General features: G+C 34.0%; 1 protein-coding gene across 1 annotated transcript in view; it reads left to right on the plus strand.

Moving 5' to 3' along the window:
• Smp_152260 (hypothetical protein) overlaps window positions 1-23630 on the plus strand; it is a gene marked incomplete at both ends in the record, with an annotated part of 96428 nt that overhangs the window by 35877 nt on the left and 36921 nt on the right. Inside the window, 4 exons of the mRNA XM_018793015.1 lie at window positions 3992-4408; window positions 5994-6189; window positions 8434-9035; window positions 21586-21913. Of these exons, the coding sequence (XP_018647570.1) occupies window positions 3992-4408; window positions 5994-6189; window positions 8434-9035; window positions 21586-21913 (1543 nt within the window). The remainder of the gene's footprint in view (window positions 1-3991; window positions 4409-5993; window positions 6190-8433; window positions 9036-21585; window positions 21914-23630) is intronic.

The following is a 23630-nucleotide window of genomic DNA, read 5'->3' on the forward strand; positions in this document are numbered from 1 at the left end:
GAAAGAAATCGTTGATGAGATGATAAGTTTTTATTTATGTTTCAGTAGTATAGTTATTATTTTTTTTCTATTCTTTAGTTATTTAAAACAGGAAACAATGAATGTCTGTAAAAAAAATGTTTCATGGAATTCAGTCAAAGATGATGTTTGTTTGTTTTTTTGCTTCTACCTAGGAATAATAGATGTACTTTTCAAAAGATACAACGAACTAAGAATATGCTATCTTCTTTGATCTCTATTTTCATTTCTGTCAAAAAAATCATAAAAAAACTTTTCATTACTAGAACATTGTAATATTATGAGTTCACTATCTGTGGCAGACTGAAAAGGTTTACTAGTAATTCTAGCGGGAAGTTACTTGTTTTTGTCGTACGTTCTTTTACAATTAATTGATCACTGGATGGTGTTCAATGTCATGTGAGTCAGGTCCTTCTTAGTGCTGATCGAATGCTATCGATCAAGTTACAATGTGGTCACCAGTCTAGGTGACTCGATATTGCGTGCACCATGTTGGGATAAGAGATGGTGATTAGAGGTAGTCAACAGGAAACCTTGGACGCGGGTTTCGTGCTACTTGGTACTCGTCAGCAAGATGTACCTGTAATCTTGAGGGAATTGATACTCCCTGATAGATTCGATCATGTATCACTCAGCTTCACAGTCAGAGACGTTACCACTGATCTATCCGGGCCGCGACTGACCTCCTGTAGGACTGAGATTTATTTAAAATTTATTGATTACTAGATGGTGATCAAGATTACAGGTACACCTTGCTGGCAAGTGCCATTTTCAAGTGCTATTTTTTTCTTTTGAAATAAAATAATATCAATTTTGCCCCATTCAAGTAGATTTTGATTTAGGCTTCTTTATAGATGTTTTCTACATTATATTTCTTCAAATCAAATTGTTTAAAACGAAAAAAGACCTATCATTTCCATTTAAGCATTGAAAACACAACGGAGGGATTCTTTCTCAACGAATTTGTAATCAAACTATATATATAGTTATTTCTTTAAAGATTTGCAAAAAGTTTGCTTATTATTGTTGTTAAGTGATAATGTAGAAGGACATATTGTCAGTCAGTCATTTAACTACAACGTAAGACCAGGCACACATGTGTATCGGTCCAAGTTGCCATACCTTATTAGCACAACAAGATGAACACCGAATTCATAGAAGCAGTTACTTCAATGGTAGTAATGTATAAAAAAAGATAGTTTATAGGGATATAATACAGGAAGAATGAATTAGTCCGTAGAAATAAGGGTATAAAGTAATTTTAATCTCATGTTTTAGGGGAAGACAAAGAGTGTGTACACCTACTCCATTGTGATCTATTCTGAGCCATGTCATTCAGAGTCTCCAACCACTGGTTACGATAGTCTCATGGGCCTCAAACAGTTATTCTGCATCTACTAACATGGCTCAGACTTGAAGTTAGTGACTTCAAGTACTGATTTCAGGTTTTGGTTCGGCCTCCCCTAACGCTCTTCCAACCATCCCCAATACTAGTCAGCATTGAGCGTCGTGGTAATCGGTATTCAAGCATACGTAACACGTGGCCCAACCATCTCAGTCGATGAAGATTCATGACCTCATCAACTGATATACCATCATTCCCTAATACCCTGCGTCTAACCTCAGTATTACTTACCCGGTGAAGAGGACATATAAACAGTGAATGAAATTTTATATATACAACTGAAGAGTTTATTTTGTAGGATAAACTGTCGATGTTTACAAAAGAAGCTGAGTAGAATGTACAACAAACAAAATCAAAGGAAGATTTATACCGTGGTGCCTATTATGCGTTATAAAGTTATATGTCAATGTATTAAAAGCCGAAAACTGCTGTCTTTAACTTATATATCCTATCAAACGTGTGACAATATCAGTATGTCGAGTCAGTCCTCTCATAGTGCATGTATATCAACTAAGACTGATCAAAATTCAGTCAATAATATCAACCACAGGATAATTCAAATCTTTATAAATTAAATTTATATCTGTTACACAAGCTAGTGGCTGTTTGGATATGGTAGCCTAGTGGCTAGCGCGTTGAGTATTTGAAGCGAAATACGATTGGATTCAAGTCCCGGTGTGGACAATTTACAGAATTACATTGCTTTTTATGAATTTTGTAATACAACTCCATAATTAAGTATACGTTCCCATAACCCACTTCAATCTACTTGTTTACTTACTGGCTAACGTTAATACCTGGAGGTATAAATCAATATTTATTGAGTAGTTTTCGAAATATTAAGATAACATAATTGGAAGGTGAAGCATTTTGATATTAGCTCTACTGTATTAGCCTAGTTTTTTTTCACTTCTTACTTTATATTGAACAAGAATAATATACCTTATATTCTGTTATAATAGACTACCTCCTAAGGTAGATTTTCTTGAAATATATCCAAAAACAAATGAACGTCTTTCTTTTTGTTTATTCTATTTATGGCATCAGTGCTTGAAGTTACTAACTTCTAGTCTGAGCCATGTTGGTAGATTCAGACTACTTGGTTGGGGTACAAGTGACTATCGTAACCAATGGTTGGAGACTCTAGGTGACATGGCTCAGAATCTATCACAATGGCGTAGGTGTATACACTCTTTATCTTCCCTTAAACCGTGAGATTAAAATTGCTTCATAACTTTCTTCCTTCCTATACCATATCCTTATATACAACCTATCTTTTATATACTACCACCACTAAATTAACTACTTCTATGAATCCGGTGTTCATCTTGTTGTGCTAACGAGGTATAACAACTTGGAACGATGCATATGTGTGCCTGGTCCTACGTCGTAGCTGACTGACTGATTCTATTTATGTTATATGCCTTTTGGATGTAAAAAGAAGTCGCCATTTTTGTTCTTTCATGTCTAACTGTTTATTGTGTGCAGATGTGTTCATATCTCACAATAAAAGAGAACAAAATCGCTGACTTTATTATTGTACTGTACATGTAACTCAGTTTACTTCGAAGTTTTGTGGTGTGTATAAAAACTTTACCCTAAAACTCTATACTTATTTGCTTGGTTAGTTCTTTTTCTAATAGCAGCTTTCTTGATTACGAATCGAATGGTGTATTAATCATTTTCCGTAAATCTTACATAATTTTCCACTACTGTCATGATTTCAATTGCCTTAATATATTAGTATGTCTTTGTGATATTCTAACGAAGAATATCTTTCTTCCTGTACTATATATACAATCTTTCTTTTATATATTATCACCATTAAATTAACTACGTCTATGAATTCGGTGTTCATGTTGTTGTGCTAATGAGGTATGGCAACTTGGACCGATGCATATGTGTGCCTGGTCCTACGTTGTAGCTGACTGATCGACTAATTGAACGAAGAACAAATGAAAGGTAACTGCTAGGAATTAGTTACGGACTAATATTATATATATTATTGTTACATAACTATTAAGTAGCTGTATTATATACATATTCATATTCTTTTTATCATAAGCTTCTATTTGACTTATTGACTACTATTATACGATTTACTATTCTTAAGTTAGTCTTAATTCCCAAGTTACAGCCTCTCAGACAGTCACGTATGACTTGGTCTTGTATACTTCTTATTTTCTATTTTATGATATGATGCGTTTTGATTTACTTGTATATAAACTGCATATGTCTGAAATACATGATTGATATCGTGGAGGGTGTTATTGGTGTTTTGGACTGACCCAGCTGGGTTTAGTCGTAAAGTTACTATCTCAGAGGTTCGATAATAGCTCAGAGTTGACTCTAGGCTGCTCGTACTGGTTTATGAGTTATTAGTTTGACACAATGTCAAGGTCATATAAGTCGATGTTTCTAATTGGCGATTTAGTCACGCGATTTATTAGTAGGGCATAAGAACATAACGATCTTCATTTTCCTACAATTAACTTCTATTTATTATTATTTAAAATCGTAGTGTAATTGAATTTTTTAAAGGAAAATCACTTTTTATTCGTTACATAGTTGACCGATAACAATACTGGATACAATCCATTATCTTCCAAAATTTATGCAGATAATAAATGTAACAATGATAATAATAATAGTGATATTGATAACAATGAACATAATAATAATGATGATTACGACGATGAGGTAGATCATAATCTCGATGCAAAATCAAGGACAATACATCGTACTGCTGTTGTTGTCGTCAGTGGTAAACATAATCCTCAACACTTGCAACTATGTGAATCACAACGAAAACTTCAAGATAATTCTAACAGGACTATTCACAATTCTATAAGTCCTAGCAATATCAAACCAGAATACATTAATCTATCATCTGCGAAACGTTTCAATGCTAAATCACAATTATCAGAATTATCTTCACAAAGTTTACCAGCTTCTGGTCGTTTATCACCTACATCATCAAAAATTGTAAGTAGTAGTGGTCTTGTTGATTTCTTTTTCGCGTAGCTGTTGAATACTTCTTTTTTTTAAAAAAAACAGCAACATTCAATTACTGATTTCTCAGACTTCAGTTAGCTCAAAGAAGCTTATGTTTAATATTTTTGTAAAGTGTTTACAAGTGTTTCCTTCTTGAGATTATACTTCACTTTCGTATACCTTGCCGCTTGCATATAACGGTCTAATCATTCATTTCGTACACATTGATTGACGTTTCCCAATTCAAATTGATTTGTAATGTTTATTGACTGTTCTTTTATACCGCCTAATGCGTAGTACTGATTTCATTATCGTCTGTAAAACGTATTCCTAAGTGTAATGATGCGAAAATAATTGCAAACAATTATCTCTTCGCTTATTTCGTTTTTTCCTACGGTTAGCAAGTGCCAATTAACTTCTCAACTGATATGAGATTTCACTAAAATGCTCACGCCTGTAAAATACTCGATACAGTGTATAAGCTGTACACTGATGGAGATAGATACTATATTCTTTTACAATTGCAAGGAGACTATCCAGTTGATGTCCATCTTTTACACATCTAAGATCATCATTATAAATAGTTAATTAACTATGTAACTATTTAGTTTCTCATGTGTCTTCTAAGCTTCATTAATGGCTTCCCAAAATCACATTCTCTTATCTGTTCCCATATAGTATCATTTATTTTTCTACTCAACAACAGCCGGTAGCGCATTTACATACTTTACAAAGTGTATCACAATGTTGATTTATCATTTTAGTCATTTATTAATTCTTCGTTCGTTAATGATTCCGTTTGTGACACATGTTGTGAATAATCTCCTCGAAGTCCCGATATATAATTCATATTTCTATAGCTCTCAATACGACGAAATTACAATTACATTTAAGTAACCAACCGATCAATTTTATACCATCACCGAAAACCTAGGATCACTGGATGACCGATTTGTCCCAGTATAGGACTTCTTAGCAGTGCGCATTCACGATCCCAGACGTGGAACTCAAACCTAGAATCTTCGGCCTCGCATGAACGTTTCACCTCCAGACCACTGGGTATACATCTAACTGAGGCCAAAGGCCTTGGGTTCGAGTCCAGCGTCCCTATCGTGGATGCGTACTGCTGAGGAATTCCATACTAGAAGGAAACAGCCTTCCAGTGCTTTCAGGTTTTCAATGGTGTCCTAGCTTATATCGACTCATGGTTTCAATAAAAACTCAACAATCTCCGCAATCACATACTGAAAATTATTTGTTTATTAGACTATCAGTCAGAATTGTTGCATGTGGATTATGGAAGTGTTAATATTTATCGGACGTTACTGAAGTCTAATGAAAGTTATTTTTTACAGGTATAATGAAAATACTGTTTCTAAACTTTTCTTCCCAGCTTTGAATTTGTACTGCTACAGATAATAATATGTCACTTCGCCTATATCTTTGATAGTCTCTTCCATATTTTGTTTTAATTACCTTATTCTTTGTGTTGTATGTTTCATATAATATGATGTTTACATTGTATTTAATCGGTTTTATCAAAATAAGTATCATACTATTTAATCTTTGCTTACAGTTATCTTCAGATCCATCCTCTATAGAAATAGCTAAAGTCTATCCTCTGCGTTCTTCCCTTTGTATGTCTAAGTCTGGATCAAACAGTGAAGAACCAAGCTCTTTCAATACACCGCGTCGTAAACCCCGTTTAGCACCGATTCGTCAATCAGATCATTCCATACTTTGGACATCACAAAATCAAAACTCCCATCTAAGTAATTAAATGCTTTTTAAAAGATTGAATTGAATTAATTTGAGTTTATTTTTATATTTTATGTTAAACACATAGTTTAATGTGTACCCCATAACTAAATGGTCATAATCTGCTGATTCAGAAATATAATTTGATCATCAAAACTTAGTCTGCTTTACATCTACCGAATGATGTGAACCTATATTTGTTTTTATTTATCTACGAGAAGTTTATCTGAAACCTCAATAAATTCTATTTAATTTAAAAATAATAAGACCGGAAAAGGAAACTATTCAAATGTACAATGTGTTTTTATAGCATTTCATTTCGTAATATTTATTGCAAGATAAGATAGCAATCCTTTTTTTCATAGTTGAAATAGCCAGTCTATCGAAGCTAAAACGCCATTGAAAACCTGGAAGCATTGGACGGCGGTTTCGTCCTATTGTGGGGCTCCTCAGCAGTGCGCATCCACGATCCCGCCTCGCGAGATTCGAACTCAGGACCTATCAATCTCGCGCGCGAACACTTAACCTCTAGACCACCGAACTTGCCGACATTCAACGGTCTTAATGTCTAACTTCAACCAATCCACAAAATTGAGCAACCATTCACCAATGTCTTCAGTGAGTTGATATCTTCCAACGGACCTGGTTGAACTCCACTGGGTACTGCTTCTCACTAGAACTCCAGGAAATACCTCATGGAGCCAGTCACTAATGAGCATATGATCATTATCAGAAGGGGGTTTCATGGAGATTTGAATTCCAAGTGAAACGAAAATGATGTAATCAAGACTTGTGAATGAGTTGAAATAAAGAATGATGCAATAAGATGAATGAAATATTATCAGTGTAGAGAAGGGTTTATTACTACTTCTTTTTGAACACATCTGCCCTCAGATGTTTTATCGCCCTAGGTTCACCAGATTTCAGATTGGGTGTCGATTGTATATTAGGCACCTTGAAAGGTTTCAATTTGTTAACTGGATGTCTTGTATCAAAGAGATGTCTTGAGATAGCACCGCTGAATCTCTTTACTACGCCTGATCTCAAACGTTTTTGAATATTTTCTCTGGATCGGACGTTAGCTGCTTTGGCAGACAAATGTCTGATCTTGATAAATTTATATCTAATCATTCAGTAATATGCATCATCAATATACTTTGCAGTAATTTAATTCTTACTTACCCAACAACTGTGATCCTGCCCGGAAAACGTTTTAATACACTTCCTGTTAGTGATGTAATCAATCTATGGCTGATAATCACTCTAATATATGGTGTATTTGGTATATAATATGCATTTATTTCCTTGATATTTCATTTGTTGTGTTTTGTTGAATAATGTAGCACTTAAAATGTTAAGTTTGTTGTAATCTTTACAAAATGCATTGCTAGTATATACAAGTTTTTCGTACTATCTTTACTGATGTTTCTTTTCAAACCTATTGGTTGGTCATTTAATTGTGACTTCAAATCTCTTCAGGCTGATTAATTTAGATAAAATTAATCAAAACTACTCCCGTTGAGTTCCAACTTATGTCATGTCATTTCTATTTTTGTCTTTAAAGTTCAAATATATGGAGCGGTAGAATAATGGTTAAGGCATTCGACGTTCGGTTAATTAGTCTTAGGTTTAAACCCCACTCCATCTACAGTTTCAGCTGGTGGATAGTATCATTAGCTCTTAAGCTTAATGTTCCTCAGATCTGAGTACGTTATGAATGATTTAAGCCTAATTCCAATTGAAATTATTTATGATTTCGAATAGCAGCTATAAATGGAGTAAACACAGTTAAATAATTACGTTTCAGAAATATAGATAAAAAGAAATGATAATCACCGTGGTTTCCTTATGACTCTTCTCACATAAACTTGGTGTATTCACGAGAAGGCTTCTGTTATTAACCAATTTTCCGTCCCATATATGTGCTTATTGACATCTGACAATTATCTTGTATATTGGCATGTAGGATTTCTTATTTCATAAATAATTCACCATATCTAATCTATCTCGATTAGAATTGTGCAACTATTGAAGCATTATGAATTAAACAATTATGTTTCTGTACAGAAAATACCCATAATTTGGTTTCCTTCAACGTATGACAAAATGTACCGGTTGTTTACTTTCGCATACTTTTGTTCTATAGAGTACACTTTATTACTGAACGTTTAATTATGGATTTGTGTATTTTCTTTCCCATTCTTTCCCTTTATTCCATCATACTTGCTTATCTTTTTTTTTAAAATTTCTTTCAACAGATTCCATGTATCCTTCTTCGTTGTTACCAACTCGAGCTACTCTAGTTCGTCAAAGTAATCGATCACGTCCAGCTCTTAATCAAGTTTTCAATAATATTAATACAAATACAGAAAACTATTTAGAATGTAATCGTTTTGGATATAATATAATTACATCGAATAATCCTTTAAATACTTATCATTCTACTTCATGTATATCACCTAGAAAAAGTGTAAATAAAAATAATCGAAATATTCAATCAGATAGAATAGTTACATCATCAGTTGATAACTTCAATTATAATAATATTAATACAATTAGTACAACTAGTAGATCTAATCATACTGAGTATGATTCATTTTATTATAGTCACAATGATGATAATGATACAGTTGAAGAAGAAATCTACGATGAAGATTATGAATCCGATGAAGAATTTACAGATGGTGATGATTTAGATGGACGAAGTAATGATACTAGTAGTAATAGTAAAATAAATAATACATTTTGGCGTTCAAATCGATCAACAAAACCGAATTCATTACCTGCTAGTGCATTACCATTAAATCTTCACAATAATGATTCAGCTTTACCAAATTCACCAAGTTCTGAAATTCCTGAAGTATGTTTTTGTTACAGTGCTTATTATGATTATCATTATCATTGTCAAACTTTGGATATTTTCCTCTTTGAGTTTTTCTAGGTACTCAGTTCTTATCGCATAATTATTTTGACACATAAGACCATGCGTTTCTTTTTTACAGCATTCTGATTTTCGTTGGTTTGATGTATTATTTTTTTCTACTTACTCAATATGTCCTATGACTGGTACTAAATACATTTAGTAATCATCACTGTCAGCTAACTCAGTTGTTATGAAGTTAGGTTATCCTGCAATGTTTACGTCTCTTTTTTGATGGGGTTTTGTTCTCTGAATAGGATCGTTTGATTGTTTAGTTTCCATTGTCCTTCAGGACAACATTATCAGCACAAACTTCGGGTAAAAGTGAGCTTTTTGGATTTCCCCTCTTATGATTGACAGTTTATCCCATCGACCTCTATCTTGATTGATTATTACTGAATTTAATTATGTAATTTCCTGCATATTTGTTTTGATTATCTTCACTCGTTACCTGATTCTCAATTTCTCAGAAAAAGAAGCTCCTACAGATCATCCACCTGAGCTACAAATGTTCGCCATTTCAATGTTTTCGGTTAGTTACAACGTAGAACCTGGTACGCATGTATAGCGATTCAAGTTGTCATACCCCATTAGCACAGTGAGATAAAATTGTTAGTCCCAATCTCAGAGTAGTAGATGTAGTAACAGTATTAGTGATAATAATAATAATAATAATATGGAAGATTAGGCTTCGAAGATACGATCCAAGAAAACAGAAGCTATTTAAACGAAGAGTATTTATGCGGAGACAAAAAGCCGTGTCACTTGAAGTCTCCTACCACTGGTTATGGCAATGACACGGACCCTAACCAGATTGTCTTCATCTGTCAACAAGGCTCAATCCACTTGTCAGTAACTTCATTGACTGACATTATGCTTTGCTTTGGCGGACGCTAGCTTTCTTCAAACCTAATCCTACTTCAAACAACATTGCCCGTCAAGTTAGGTAGTGGTTAGGCCTATATAACACGTCTTATTCAGTAAACATTTTGTAGTCAGTTTTCATGCTTCGGTCATTTAATGTTTCTAAAATGTTTACTTAGAGCTTATCATTTCAACAATTGATGTATCCCATTTTGTTTCTGTATCTTAAAAACGCCTATTGGTGTAAACTATTCAGCTTCCAATTACTAGACTTCAGGTTCGAAACCGGCTTAATTTATGTAACCAGTTATCAACATAATCACTACATCAAAATTATCAAACACCATTTACTACACTTAGAAAGAAAAGCCGCGAATGCGGATAATGAAATGATTATAAAATTATACATATATATGGATACATATTCTTCACTGAGGAAATTCCCAATGAAAATGTAGGCGTTTTTTTACTATTTCATTCCTACTATTATTTTCATTGTACAATATGTAACTACTGTTTGATAAACTCACGTATCTAAGTTTGTTGGTGTATGTCTGTGCATATATCAAGAAAAGTATACATTCTTCTTGTTACTAGGTGTTCATTGTCTTCGGTGGGTGTGGTTGTTTATTATTAATTTATGATGCATAGGATGTATATGTATGGTCAATTATGGTTCGTTGAATTTAATTTATTAAATTATATATCTGATACTCTGTTCTTATTTATGTGCATTCCTGTATATAAATGTATATAAGAGCATTCGATATCTTTCTCCCCTTTTCCTCTTCATAATTTATCTTATTCTTAATTTCTTTTGAAATTAACTTTCCTCTAATTATTGTCAATGCTTATCGTTCTTGTGTCGCTTTTCGTTGGATAAACATCAGGATGTCTCACAAAATAATAATGTATCCTCTCTTTATCTCCCTTCCTCTCTCCCTCTGTATGTATGTGTGTGTGTGTCTATGTTCTAAGTGTAAAAATAATCATTCATAAGTTTGAGTGTATTACAGAAAAACAATATCCGGTTCACTAGATCAATTTTGTTCATTGAATACATTCATGATATGATAACATTAGTGATAGAAATGTCACTGAAAGACTATATTCACTGATTATGGAAATACTGCTTGAAATCCTGGTAATCTTAAATGGGATTAGTCTTTTTTTTATAGGTATCATTACCAAGTTTTGATTTGATAATTTTGTTATAAATAAATTAATATATTTGTAATATCCCAAGGAGTAGGTAAATTAGATTTTCTGACGTTTCGTGACTCAGTTTAAGTCACTTCTTCAGAGAATAAATAACCAAATTCACATTAATCTAAATTTAAATAGTACAACGGAACTTCTCTGAAGAAGTGGCTTACAGTGAGTGACGAAACTTCACAAAATCTAATTTTTCTAATTCTTGGGGATATTACAAATATATTATTTATTTATAAGGAATTAGTTTTGTTTTCCAATGAAGTTGTTTAGTTAAGCCTAAACATTCATATTTATAAGCAAAGATGGATAGTGGCTAGCAGTGGAATCCAGGACGCGCGTTTCGTCCTATCTTTGCTTATCATGCTTGTAAATCAAGGCTATGTCGAGGCAATACGCACAGTATGCACATATGCCAATTAGAGACTGACCAGTTGCAGTCCTAACACATCGATGGGAAGATTCAAACCAACAATACTAAGTGAATTCATATTTATAGTTCTTTGATTTTATGAGTTTATAGATCATTATGTAACCTTCTTTTGATATTTTAAATTTCAGATCATAAAATGATGTAATCCTATTTCTATTTTTTTATTCATAAACTGATATCAATGTATAACTTAACACTAAACAATTTTATGGGGAAGAAAATTTCTTTTCTGAATTCACTATGTTTTTTTATTCAGTGATACAATCGGTTACTTGGATTAACTATGATAAACCATATTAACTTTTTAAGTTTATTTTAAAATTAACTTTGATCATGAACTGAGATCATTTAGAAAAGTTGATCCAATGATAATGTTTATTTATTTAAACACATAAATATTGGTGCAAGGAGGCACCAGATATATATGCGCCGCACAAATCTTATTTGATTTGTGTGAGGGCTGTCATACTGTTCAGGTTCCCTTAACTGAAGCAGTTGGTTTTCTTAGGGGGCCATACCCGGAGCCTTAGACCTAGAGGCCTGATCCACAAGGCAGTAGAGCATCGTGAGGAGATGCAGTCCCATGGTAGTCGGCGATCAACGACTGATTCATACGCCATTTGTTTATTTAGGATACTGGAACCAGCCCATGTGGACCATTGGTTTGGGATAGGTGTTTTCCAACTCCACTAGGTGGACTTTCCGTGTTCACGAACCCGGTTAAAGCACCGGACGTTCTCTTTTCATCCTCTTAATTTCGTTAACAACACCCCTGTTGAGAGAATGCAGTGAGTAGGACTTCATTGGAAGAGGCTATATACTCGCGGCCATGTGAGAGCATTTTTCGAGGGAGAGTGGACTCTCCCCACTCTCGGCCGTACCAGGGCATTTGGCGGCCACGTAAACCACTGTAAGATTTAAAGGTTTTTATCTCCCTAATCTTATGGAAGGATGAACAGTTTTGAGAGGGTCAAAAAGAAAAAAAATTCCACTGAAAACATCTGTTAAGTGTTCGATGGTTTTCATTGAGACTCTTTTAGCTAATAACATTGCATACTGAAAATTAATTCCTACATAAATTAATGGAACAAGGTTTCAGTTAAGGTTTTGTTAGAAATAAATTTGTTTTTCAGTACAAAATATGATCTAGAATTTGCTAATCAAAAGGCATTGGATCAAACTTTAAGAGATGCAGTCCGAAGAGGATGGCTAAAATAAGCAAACAAATAGTATAGAAAACAATGATAAATAAAATTGTTTGTTTAAACTAATTCGACCAAGTAAGAGATAAAAGTGTTAGAAATTTTTTGTGAATACAAAGAATTGAATTGTTACTTTGAATCTCTGTAGCTTCAGTCACTGATCAGAGCCCAGATCGAACCGCATAAGGCAAATTAGTAATGTTGGGGATGCTGGATCCCCAGAACTCACTTGGTAAATGTCTTATTTTTGTAATTTTGTTTGAAAATTGGAATTTCTCATTTTCACTCCGAAAGCGCATATTTTTGCCTTCAGATTGCATATCTTTTTTTTTGGAAAGACCTTAAATATGATTGTTTCGTTTCCTCTTTTAGTACGCTATTTTGTGACATTTTCCAAGGACATTGTTGTGTTGTATATATACGCTTTAGTTGTGTGCTTGTTTGTTCGTGCTTCCAACTGCTTGTGGAATATACTTTTCCCTCCACTGAATCTGGTCTTTTCTCTTTAATAAGCAGGGTTTTGGCTCTGCGGATTAGTTTAACTTGTCCTGTTGTTGTGTTGCTGACCTTTGTTCCGTTCAATCGTAACAAGTAGGAATACGATAAATTATTTTAAATGACCTATTTCTATTTACTACATTATTTCTATCGATCAAGTGTGATAGGACAGAGCTGTATATTATCTTACCTATACCCTTTCCTAATCACGAAGGGAAGTGTTCATTAACTCGTTGGCTCAGTTTTTTGGTTGTGTGCCCAATATAGCGTTTTCCAAAGAAGCAGCTAAATTCATGCATTCACATGGACGTGGCAAAACCAGGTAGCTTATTCTTATGTTGTTTTAATTCACAATATGTGAATTTTTAAAAATAAATGTCTGGCAGGGGGGTTTCCGGTTTACCTACGATATTGGCGAATTAATGAACAATTGAGCTATTCTAATACTAACAGTTCTCTTATGAACTTGATAATGACAGTTGTCACAGAACGTTTTGAGAATTAGAAGCGAATACAGGAATAAGATGAAGTTTGGGGAAAACTTCTTATTCAAACAAAATAACTTGAGATGATACAACTCATCGTATATAGAAATAAATGCATGAAGTTTTAGATACACTGAAAATTACCGGAAGACATTTATATAAGAGCAAAGGTCATGCAAAAAAATGGGAAAAAAGAGGTACTAATTATTATCGTTACTAGTAAGACTTTAGGATTATTAACAAAAAACTGAGTAACCTCGTAATCGACTAAGCAGTAATTTATTTGAAAATCTTTTCAAACCTTTAACTATTAATTAGTTGAATAGTTGAAAGCGTGAGTCAGTTGAAGCTAGACCACTGTGGAAAGCCTGGAAGCACTGGACGACCGTTTCGTCCTATTATGGGACTCAGCAGTGCGCATCCACGATCCCGCACTCGCGAAATTCGAACCCAGGACCTACCAGTCTCAATTGACTCACGCTTTCAACTATGAAAAGACTAAAACTCCACAAAACCCTTTCTGATATTAATTAATTCCAGTTTATTTATTTAAGATTCTTAGTCAGTCTAAAAGTCGTTCTTATCATATGAATGAACGTTTATCGTTGAAAGTTAATGCATCAATCTGTTTAATCTCATCTATTGTCTTATTATAGGAAAAATCATTTTCATCATATCCCTTACCTAGTTGATAAATCTTGATACCTTTTGAAGTTTATTTATTACTTATTCGGAATTCTTTGGATTTTCATTCGAAAAAATTTATTTTCTATGTTCCATTCGTATACATTCTCATAATTTTTCTTTTAGAAAAAGGCTACTTTTCTTCCTTTTTTTAGGTATCAAGTATACGTAGTGCTGCATCTCATAGACGTGCAATGCGATTATTTGAAGAAGCTGAAAAACGTAGACAAAGTGAAAGTTTTAATAATCTACAAATATTATCCACTTCATCAACACCTTTATCATCGATAAGAATTACAAAAATGAATAATACAGAACTATCAAATAACACAAATAGATTGAATTCTGATATTCATCCTGTCAATTCAACTTTATCCGGTCCTGTATTAACACCAGCTGTTGTTCCCGCAATGTCATCACAACGTTTCATTCCTGGAAAAAGTTCAGCTAAAAAGTACGTCTTGTTTATATTGTGAAATTTTATGACAAATATGTCGTTTCAATCTTGAGTATATATATATATATATATATCACGATATCTCTGATTGTACTTTTTTGCACCCTGTACAGCGAACCATATGGATGAGTTCCTCTCCCTTATGCATTACGATTTTAGAACCTTTGAACCACTTTCTAACCTTGACACGTTTATGGACCATGTAAATGAAGTGCATCCACTTCAATTCATTTGATTTTGCATGAATTTTACTCTATACCAACTGTTTCCTGATTGACTAATATTCCTGAAGGTCACTTGAGATTGGTTCAAAGGTCGTCCTTAAATTATAGTCTCGCCGGTAGATGTTGTATTATGGACTGAATGGGCAGGGCTAGGCGAGGGGATACTATATTGAGGGCCGTTAGGGATTCAGAGTTGACTCAAAGGTGCTACCGCTGGTTGACGTGCCATTAGTTTAGCGCAGGGCCACGGTCATAGAAGTGGGTATTCTGACTGACGATATTTGACAACCCAGAGATCACAACATCTCCTGGTCTGATAAGCTGTAGTTCATAAGATCAGAAGTGTGCACTGTCAAGGTTAAAGCTATCTTTTCCTAGTTAGAAAATACTTGTTTTAATAAAATTTAGTGTAATATCGACAAAATTCATATCAAATTTCGTGTGTGAAATACTTAAACCTTTCTCTATTTACATCAGTATAGATGACTAAATGAAGCTGTGCTAACTTTCAATCCTTCATGTTATATCTTGTGTATGCGTACACCCTATTTGGTATATGAACGTGCTGATTCCCGCCAATAAGAGAAGAGCGAATTATCAATCAGAGCTATGATACACAAAAGCCGTATGAGCAGTTTTGATTATTTGTCAGTCCTGCTATCTGCCTAGCCCTGCCAGTTAAGTCCAGAACGTCAATAACAGCCTCTGCAATATGAATCATTATTCAGAAATATACTGGGTTTATATACCAACCAAACAGACCACATCGTGCCATAAAATTGAAAATAACATTTGTACAATATTTGGCCAAATGTGGCCAGAATGGGGGTTTGTGGAGATTGTAGTATTGTAACAATTGAATTAATGAGTCGACATTAACACCGCTGGGTGTCGGCTCAATGATTGGTAGATTAAGCCTTCGTGCGCGACACCGAAGGTCTTGGATTCGAGTCTCACTTACGGGATCATGGATGCGTGCTGCTGAGTTCCATATTAGGACGAAACAACCGTTCAGTGCTTCCAGGTTTTCAACGGTAGTTGAACTTAGATCGACTCATGAATTCAGCTGTTGAAATAAAATATCTGTGCATTTATCAATTGCTACTCGTAAGTTACGGAAATACCGAGTAAAATTATCGAATTATTTTCAATGCAGCCTAGTTTACTTCGTACATGTTTCAACATTCATTTCTAAGTAGTATGGTGTTTTTTCTCGTTGAACATCTAACGAAATACAATGATGATAAAAATTATCTTCAAAAATGAGACATTTTAAAGTTTTATCCATGTTTTTTGTACAACATTCTTTAACATTTTGATCTCTACGTTGGAATGATTCATGCAGTTCCTCTTCTGTGGACAAAGTGGGTTAATACTATGCGAATAAAGTTTGGTTAGAGATGTCTATACAATTAGAAGTTAATCCTCTTTCCAAAAAATTAACTTTCATTGGATAATGTCAAAGTAATATCGCCACAATTTATGTTGACACGGAATAAATTATATTTTCAGTTGTATGACATCAGTATTACATGAAATTCATTTTGTCTAAACGTCCTTGTTTTTCAATACCATAGGTTAATATGATAAAGTTGATGATGTTTTTTTTTAGTTCTATGAAACTTTTCAGCAGTGCTCATACACAGTCTTGGGTGCGGGAATGGGACCAAGAACCTTTCCTTTTGAGTTCTAACGCTTAGCCTCTAGAGTTCTGAGTCGGCATCTAAAGATGATAGTGTCTAACTTTAATCAATTCACGATATTGCGCATATGATTATAGTTCTTTTTAATTGTTTAAATCTTCTCGTTGATATTAAGGACTGCGATTGATCAGTTTCTTTACTGCATATTTTTATCCCGAACTGATTGCGCTGATATCCTCATTAGGTCGTAAGTTGTTTTTTTTTTACCGTGAAAAGAGATTGATCAGTCAGTAGCTGTTTGGATTCAATAACTCAGTATGTAACCCGTCGAGCATTTGAATTAATTACTAATGGCTCCAATACCAGGATGCTGATATACCCTGCTTAAAGGTCCCAATTAAGACGAAACACGTGTCCAGGTTTCCACTTTTAGCCACTATCCAACCTTCTAAACTTTTGATTATAATCATAATAAATATACTGACTTTTAATGAATTAACAGGAAAATTTGGTTCATGGAATATTAGAAAATAATCTTTACAAAATTTAGTTGAGTCATATATCATGAATTCACTCCGATGGTTGCTGCTACCTTGACGTTGTGGTCAGGTTTGCCTATCTTGATGAACGAATCGGAGTATACTGGCTGAAAAAATCGTTCCTCAAGGTCCTACCACGCCAGGCAGGTGGGTTGAAAAGAAGTAAGACTAAAATCAGCAAGCCCAAGGTCTGAGGAGAAGTCGTGCTACTGACTGAACAGCGGTGTTACGGCAGTAAGGCTTTTCCCTTAGACGACCAGCATGACAGCGATGCTACCTTCCCATAAACGAAGAGTGGGGTTAGAGTAGGTCGACCCTAAAAATGCACACCTTGACTTATCCTGATGATTTCCATTTCCGCTAGTAAAGTCTCAACAAGTACAGAGTTAAAACAGAAATTACCTACAGAAAGGTTTTGTGTGATCGGCCTTAACCAATTGTCCCGTGGACACTGTGGTCACGCTGTCAGGTCACCAAGATCAACGTTACCCATTTTTTCCACTCACCTCTAGAGGAAACTTTCCACGGTATAGGTAGTGATAACCACCTTCATACGTCTAACTGTACTCATAAATTCAATTATTTCATTGTTTTCCAAATTCAATAAATACCTTAACGTCTACATTGTACAATTATACTACACACTTTTAAAGTACAACTAGTCACTTCATCTACTTAACATTAAGTAGTATATATCACATGATCTAAATTATTTCTCAGATATTCTGCCGTCAAAAAAAACAAACAAACATACAAAAGAATAATGTTTCATCTATTCACTTTTCAAATATAAGGAATTTCTAATTAAAAGTTTCGGTTCAATATTAGCTTTTCTTATGATTTATTAACTTTACATGTGTTTTTTTGTTACTAGTTGTTGCTATACTCTGATTATTTATTGTATGATTGTGTTGTTGTTTGGCTTACTTTTCGTTTTTTTCTTAATTTTTTTTTAAAATTTATTATTTTGATGTAACTTGAGCTGTTGTTATCGTCGTCGGTGTCGGTTTGTCATTGTTTTTATATACATTTATTTGTTATGCATATATAAATGTAATCGATTTTGTAACGTTGCTATGACGCCAAACGGATATATATATATTTCTCTATATATCTTTTTCGGTTATCGAAATAAACATTGATGTATTATTACCCTTTGTAATACTACTTATCCAGTAGGCTTAATTAAAAAAGATACTCAAATGTATGACATTTTGAAATTGAAATTTTTACTATGAATAAGTAAACTTCTCAGATATTTATCTAATTTATCAAGTAATCATACCATTAAATATTTTGATGTTAGACGGTAGCATGTAATCGTCAATCACACAGTCAGTCATGATCAACGTATCGCCTGGCACAGTGTCCGTTGACCCAAGTCAACATACTACATTAACACGATCAGATGAAATTAAAAGTTAAAGAATAAAGAAGGAATCATAGTGATGTAGTAACATTGAGTAAAAGAAAGACTGATTTATGAGAATATAGCTCAGTATCAAAGAGAGATTGGAAAGGTATATGTATGTAAAGAAATGCTGAAAGCGAAGATCTGTAGGAAGATAAAAAGTGAATGAACCACCTTGACTACGGATGCTGAATCCGAGACAAGTCAACCAACGCGTCTCCATCCACTGATCGTCATCGTGATGTCGATTACAACCAGATTGTGTGTACATGCCTACACAAATCAGACCAGTAGTCAACGACTTCATGGATTGGTTGACATGTCTCGGTTTGACCATCCTTAACTTTATTCTCACCTACTTCTACACTGCCAAACATTTCCAATCAAATGAGAACAATGAATAGGCACACACAACACATGTCTTAAATACCTCAATCAATCTATATTCATAGCCATTGTATCAAGTGATTTGCCACGTTTACCTTGTACTCTATGCCCAACATCAACATTGCCTACAGTCTCGCTCTACGAGACACGAACAATACTTCGAATATATCTATGATCAAAAGCTGTTGTCTGTATACGTTTTCGATGAGGGTTTGTTCTGTGAGCTGGATAATTTGGTCATAGAGCTTTCATTATTTTTCTGAACAGAATTCTCAGCACAAATGTCGAGTAGAAGTTAAGTATTTGGATTTCTCCACATCTGACCTATAGCTTGTCCTGTCGACTTCGATTCTGTTCGGTTATCGTTGATCTTTTTCCTGCGGTTGTCAACCTCTTGATTTTGATTTTGTTTCGTTCTTAGTTCTATATTTGCCCATGATTTTTCTGATTTGTTGACAGGTTTGATCGATTTCGGTATGTTTATTGATTGGTAATTGATCTGTGTATCTGGTTTAACGGCTTGACAACTCAGAGGACGAAATTCCCGCTAAAATCATTCAGTTGAGCTACAAATATTCACCAGCCAAAATTGTCCTTATTCAGACGTTTGAACTGTGATTCACCAATAAGAATGAAATAGTTTTGGTAGTTCCCAGTTAGACGATAGAATTTGATTAGCCATAAGGGAACTAGATGAACTTACTTCTGGTTACTATTTAGCGATTAATGAGCATAATTTGTGTACTATCTTTTATATATTCCCCTTAATGTTTTGATACATGTGTATTATAATCATCTGTAACTAATTATTATTTCACTGACGTTTGGTATTCCAATAAAAAGTGTTTTTGAATGTAAGATTTTGACGACCGAATTATGTGGTAAATTCTTGGAAAATATAGAATATACTCAAGTTAAATAAATATTGTAGTATAGTTGTTACCAGTGTATTGTATTTTGTTATAATGTAAGTAATTTTAAGCAAATCACTTTAGCCATCTCACGAGAATCCCACAATCAGTAGTGTTGTACCACTAATTTGCTTATCACTGAACATTCTTGGATTGCATTATATAGTGATTTTAGAAAACTACTGAAAACCAGAGAGCACTAAATGACTGTTTTGTTTTAGTATGGGACTCCTCATTATGGATACCTACAACCCCTGCAGGTGATTGTAGCTGTCATACTCGGTCTTGCGAAAAGCTCTTAATCTTTAGATCAATAAGCCTTTATTTAACGATCTATATGCCTAAGTTCAATCAATTCACGATACTGTATAACCATCTTCGTTGGCCTTTTATGCTTAACTGTCATACTGGATATAGTTGAACTCCACTAGTTATAACTTCTCACTAACGCTTCTGAAATTACATCAATAATGAACATTAGAGTAGTAAAGATCTTCCTTACTGATCTTCAATTTCCATATTAATAATCCTTGCTGTTCATAATATCATTGGAAAAAAATATATATACCAGAAGGGGTTTTTGTGGATATATCAGTATTTTCATAGTTGAAATCATGAGTCAATTGAAGCTAGACCACCATCGAAAACTTGGAAGCACTGGATGGCCGTTTCGTCCTATTATGGGACTCTTCAGCAGTGCGCATCCACTGGTACGTCCTGGGTTTGAAATCACAAGTGCGGGATCGTGGATGCGGATTCCCGAGGAGTCCCACAATAGGACGAAACAGTCATCCAGTGCTTCTAGGTTTTCCATGGTGGTCTAGCTTCAATTGACTCATGATTTCAACTATGAAAAAAAATATATCCTTAAAGAATATACAAAAGGCTATACATTTATCACCTTATTACTATGCAACTAATCAATTTTCTATTGTTTCTCATTATTACTTTATATTGTATCTCTTCATATATAAATTTTCTCCAATTTCTGTGTTTTCATTTTTGTTGTTCTTGTTGGATGTCTATCTAATTTCTATACTATCATATTGTTGATCCCATTTTATATATACATATATGTAATTACATTATTACTTTATTCAACAGTGAAATTCTATTGTATGTACTCTTAAATGATGAAAAGACTGGTTAGAGGTTATGATGACCTTGAAAATTCGTTGCTTTTCTCAGATCCACCTTAATACAACAGTATCACTATATCGCCAAAAAAAATACCTCTCTATATAGAATGATTGCCTTTATGCAATTTGCTCCAATCCGTTCATCATCTCATCTCAATACAATATTAAACATAACCTTGATTCGAAGGTCATCGCTACAATTTTGTATTGACCTTCGGAATTTTTTTCATCGTTTCACTGGTTGGTTATATCTATTGTTCTACTATAGTTTCATGTTGATTGGTGGTTAATTTTTCTATTATTTTATATGATTAAAAAAAATTTCCCTACTATTGTAGATCATAATTGTTGAGCAATGGATCGTCTTTTTTTCACCATATTTATTTCATTTTTAATTCAGAAGTGCAAATAGATCTTATGAAATAGTAAACGATGCTGACCGATTACTTAATAACAGTGGTACTGATGATAATAGTTCACCTAAAACTCCTACAAACTTTGGATCTGATAAAAAGCAAACACAATCACAATCACAACAACAATTTACAAAACATTCACAAGTTGTAACAACTGTTTCATCTAAATATAATCCTTATGTTGGTGCATCATTTCGTGAGAATCGGGATTATATTGGTGTAGTTATTGGACGAGCTGCTGTTACTCCTTCACCTATTACAACTATTGATATGCATCAGCATTATCAAAGTATTGAACGAAGACCATTGAAAGGTAATTTGGTTATTTTTTTTCGGTGTTTACAGTTTTCTGCTGTATATTTCACTGTTTGGTTGAATCAGCCTAGATTATTTCAGATCAAAACACTTCGATAAAATAAATGTTTTGCATAAATGAATACTAATTATGGTTTTGATAAGGAGATGTAATTTACATTGATTTACTGGGTGATTAACCAACTACTTTTTGTTGAAAATATGATATTATTTCACCTGAAGCAACGAATGTTCATCTTCATAGTTAAAAGTGTCAGTCAATTGAAGGTAGACCACTATGGAAAACCTGGAAGCACTGGACGGCCGTTTCGTCCTATTGTTGGACCCCTCAGCAGTGCGCACCCACGATCCCGCCTCGCGAGCGAGATTCGAACCCAGGACCTACCAGTTTCGCGCCAGAGCCCTTAACCGACAGACCACTGAGCCGGCATCTAACGGTGTTAATGTCTAACTTCAACTAATCCACGAATGTTCATCTGTTAAGTCGTACAACTAATGTCAACCATCATTATTACTTCAGCCATAGTAATAATAGTAATAAATGCTTCAATAGAATTTCGATCCAAAAAAGATCATTTTGTATAAACAAAGAAAACTACATTCAGTGATTGTTCACATTCATTTCTGATGGATTGTAACTGATAAAATTAATACCGTAATGGTTATTAGGAATATGAAGTTTTGATTATTCACTTGATATACTTTCTGTTTCAAGATGGCGAAGATTTGTCGTTCAGGTGGATAATTTCTGTAGAATTTCGTTCTCAACCATGATCATATCATACAGTTCTGAGAATGGAACTACGTCAAAAGCTTTCCATTTTTTTGTAACCACAGTTATTATATTTTAGACGATGGCTACAAACCTTAATTTATCCATATTCATTTGTTCAGGGATTTAGTAACTCTATCTAATTTGAACATGTTGACTACGAATCAGAGGTTTAGTGAAGAAATCTTTGTCTTAATTAATTTGAAAAATTTAAAAGCTTCAGAACATCGTCTGGATATTTCAATTGTTTTATTTGCACATGGGCTCCAGTATCCTGAGGGAACTAATGGTGTATGAATCAATCGTTGGTCACCGACTATCATGGGACTGCATCTCCTCACAATGCTCCACTGCCTTGTGGACTAGACCTTCAGGTCGAAGGCTCGGGGTGCGACCCCCTAAGAAAACCACCTTCTTCGGTTTGGGCACCTGATCAGTATGACAGCTCTCACACAAATCAAATGAGATTCGTGTGGTGTATATGTATCTGGTGCCCGTTTGTACCAATATTTATGTGCTTATATAAATTATTTATTGACTTTTTGCATAATCAATATTGTTCAAGTATAATTTTTATTAGGACAGCATGTTACCGATTGTAAAATTTCATCAAGGTATTTAAAATTCTCTATTTCAAGTACAACAACAGTGCCTTAGTTTCCGTTATTCAACTAAATAGTCTTCCAAACGAAACTTGTTTTGAATAATATTCATACTAACATGATGATGAATATTTACAAAATGACTTTTCCACCTGTCTATATATTCACTAGTTCTTCAATTATTATCAATTCATGTTGAAATAGTGTTTCTTTTTGTTTGTTCATCTGCACACTAGTTCAGTTTACTACATGATTCAGAGGTCTGGATGTACATCTATCAAGCAACATTCATATATATTGATTCTTTGGATTTTCTCATCAATTTTTAGGAATGCAATTGA

Source organism: Schistosoma mansoni, chromosome 1, assembly GCF_000237925.1.
Source record: "Schistosoma mansoni strain Puerto Rico chromosome 1, complete genome".
Classification (NCBI taxonomy): domain Eukaryota; kingdom Metazoa; phylum Platyhelminthes; class Trematoda; order Strigeidida; family Schistosomatidae; genus Schistosoma; species Schistosoma mansoni.